The 1,973-nt window shown below is 45.0% G+C and overlaps 1 protein-coding gene across 1 annotated transcript; it reads right to left on the reverse strand.

Moving 5' to 3' along the window:
• Positions 1 to 581: 581 nt before the first annotated feature.
• EAH_00049830 (hypothetical protein) lies at positions 582 to 1,544 on the reverse strand (the record flags this gene model as incomplete). The annotated part of the gene is made up of 1 exon (XM_013394333.1): positions 582 to 1,544. One exon carries the CDS (start codon positions 1,542 to 1,544, stop codon positions 582 to 584), a length of 963 nt encoding a protein of 320 aa, XP_013249787.1.
• Between the last annotated feature and the right edge of the window lie 429 nt (positions 1,545 to 1,973).

Genomic DNA, 1,973 nt, shown 5'->3' on the forward strand with positions numbered 1-1,973 from the left:
ATATATATATATATATATATATATATATACGTATATGTATAATATAGTGTACATTTTGTATGTAGAGCTATATACAAATATATATATATATATATATATACATATATACATGTATTATCTCTCTCTACTCTCTCTCTGCATATATTTATATGTATTAACGCTGCAGCCCTAACTTTTCTCGAGGAGTATGTTTTTGAGTTATTCCCGGACATTGTTATTTGCTGTCGAAAGAACTTAAAAATATTAATTTGTCTCGGCTCTCTTCTTTGATAATTAATTACAGGACAGCACTCATAGAGGTTTTGTTTATACACACAATAGCTGAAGCAGCAGCACTTACATGCAAGTGGTACTGCTGCTGCATGCAAGTGTTGCTGGTACTGCTGGGTGCAAGTGCTGCTGCTGCTGCTGCATACAAGTGCAGCTGCTGCTGCATGCAAGTGCTGTTACTGCTGCATGCAAGTACAGCCGCAGCAAGCAGCTGATGCTTTAGCAGCACATCTCCTTCACTTCATCAGCACCGTATTTGTTTCTTTTGTTTCTTTTGCTTGTTTTTAGGTGGATAGAAGAGGTGAAGTGCATTAGTTTGCTGCTGTTGCTGCTGCTGCTGCTATCTTGACCCGAGCTGCTTCCTGCGCTCGCTGCAGCAGCAGCTGCAGCAGCGTTGCTGCTGCTCTTTGTGCAGCAACAAGTTTAGCAGGCAGCTTTGCAATGTATTGCAGCACTTCTTTTTGTTTCTGCTTCAGCTGCTTCTCAGACAAGGAAGAAGCAGCAGCAGCGTGAGTTGTAGGGGTTTGCTGCACTGTCTTGTCTATGACGGCAGACTCACACCGTATATACACCCCAGCTGCTGCATCTGTTGCTGCTGCATCGGTTGCTGCTGCATCGGCCGCTGCTGCATCGGTTGCTGCTGCATCGGTTGCTGCTGCATCGGTCGCTGCTGCATCGGTTGCTGCTGCATCGGTTGCTGCTGCAGCTGTTGCTGCTGCAGCTGTTGCTGCTGTATCTGTTGCTGCAGCTGTTGCTGCTGCATCTGTTGCTGCAGCTATTGCTGCTGCATCTGTTGCTGCAGCTATTGCTGCTGCACCTATTGCTGCAGCTATTGCTGCTGCATCTGTTGCTGCTGCATCTGTTGCTGCAGCTGTTGCTGCATCTTTTGCTGTTTCTTCTTTTAGTTTCGCAGTAGCAGATGAATCCGCTGCAGCTGCTTCTGCTGCTGCTCCTGTTGCTGCTGCACGTTGCTGGTTGTCGGGCTGCTGCTTTGTTTGCTGCTGCTTCTTCTTTGTAGGCTCTCCTTGTTTCGTTTCTCTTGCAGAAAGACATATTATTTCTTCTTCTTCTTTTTGTGCATTTGGGGGGTATTGTCGCGGGCTTTGGGAGTGCTTGGAGCGGCGCAGCAGAGGCAGACAGGAAGCTGCTGCTGCTGCTGCTGCTGTTGCTGCTGCTGCTGTTGCTGTTGCTGCTGCTACTGCATGCAGCGCAAGCTTTGCAGCAAAGCCTGGGCGTTTGGAGGTAGATGCGTCAGGCGAATAGATAAAAGGCATTTCGAGAAAACAAAAAGAATATTCTGCTGCTGCAGCAAACCCCTTATCAACCCATCATGCATACACCCCAGCTGCCTATACACCGCAGCTCCCTATACACTGTTTCTTTCTCTAGCCTATACAATTCAATATTATTAAATATATAAAGAGAAACTCTTTACTATTTGCACAGCAAAATATTTTAATATAATAATATATCACAGCAGCAGAGAAGGCTACTTGCTTCGCTGCTATTGCTGCTGCTGTTTGTTTTCTGCGTCTTCTTCGTTAGAAGAGTTAATGCAGAATAATAATAGAGATGTATATACAATTAAATTAAATACTTAGTCTCCCTGTGGCGTATATATACACCGCAACACGCCCGCAGCCGCCTCTTACAGACCTGTCTCTTCTTGTTAACAGCTGCTAGTAGATATATATAAAATGTTT

Source organism: Eimeria acervulina, genomic scaffold (assembly GCF_000499425.1).
Source record: "Eimeria acervulina Houghton genomic scaffold, Eah_scaff816, whole genome shotgun sequence".
NCBI classification, from domain to species: domain Eukaryota; phylum Apicomplexa; class Conoidasida; order Eucoccidiorida; family Eimeriidae; genus Eimeria; species Eimeria acervulina.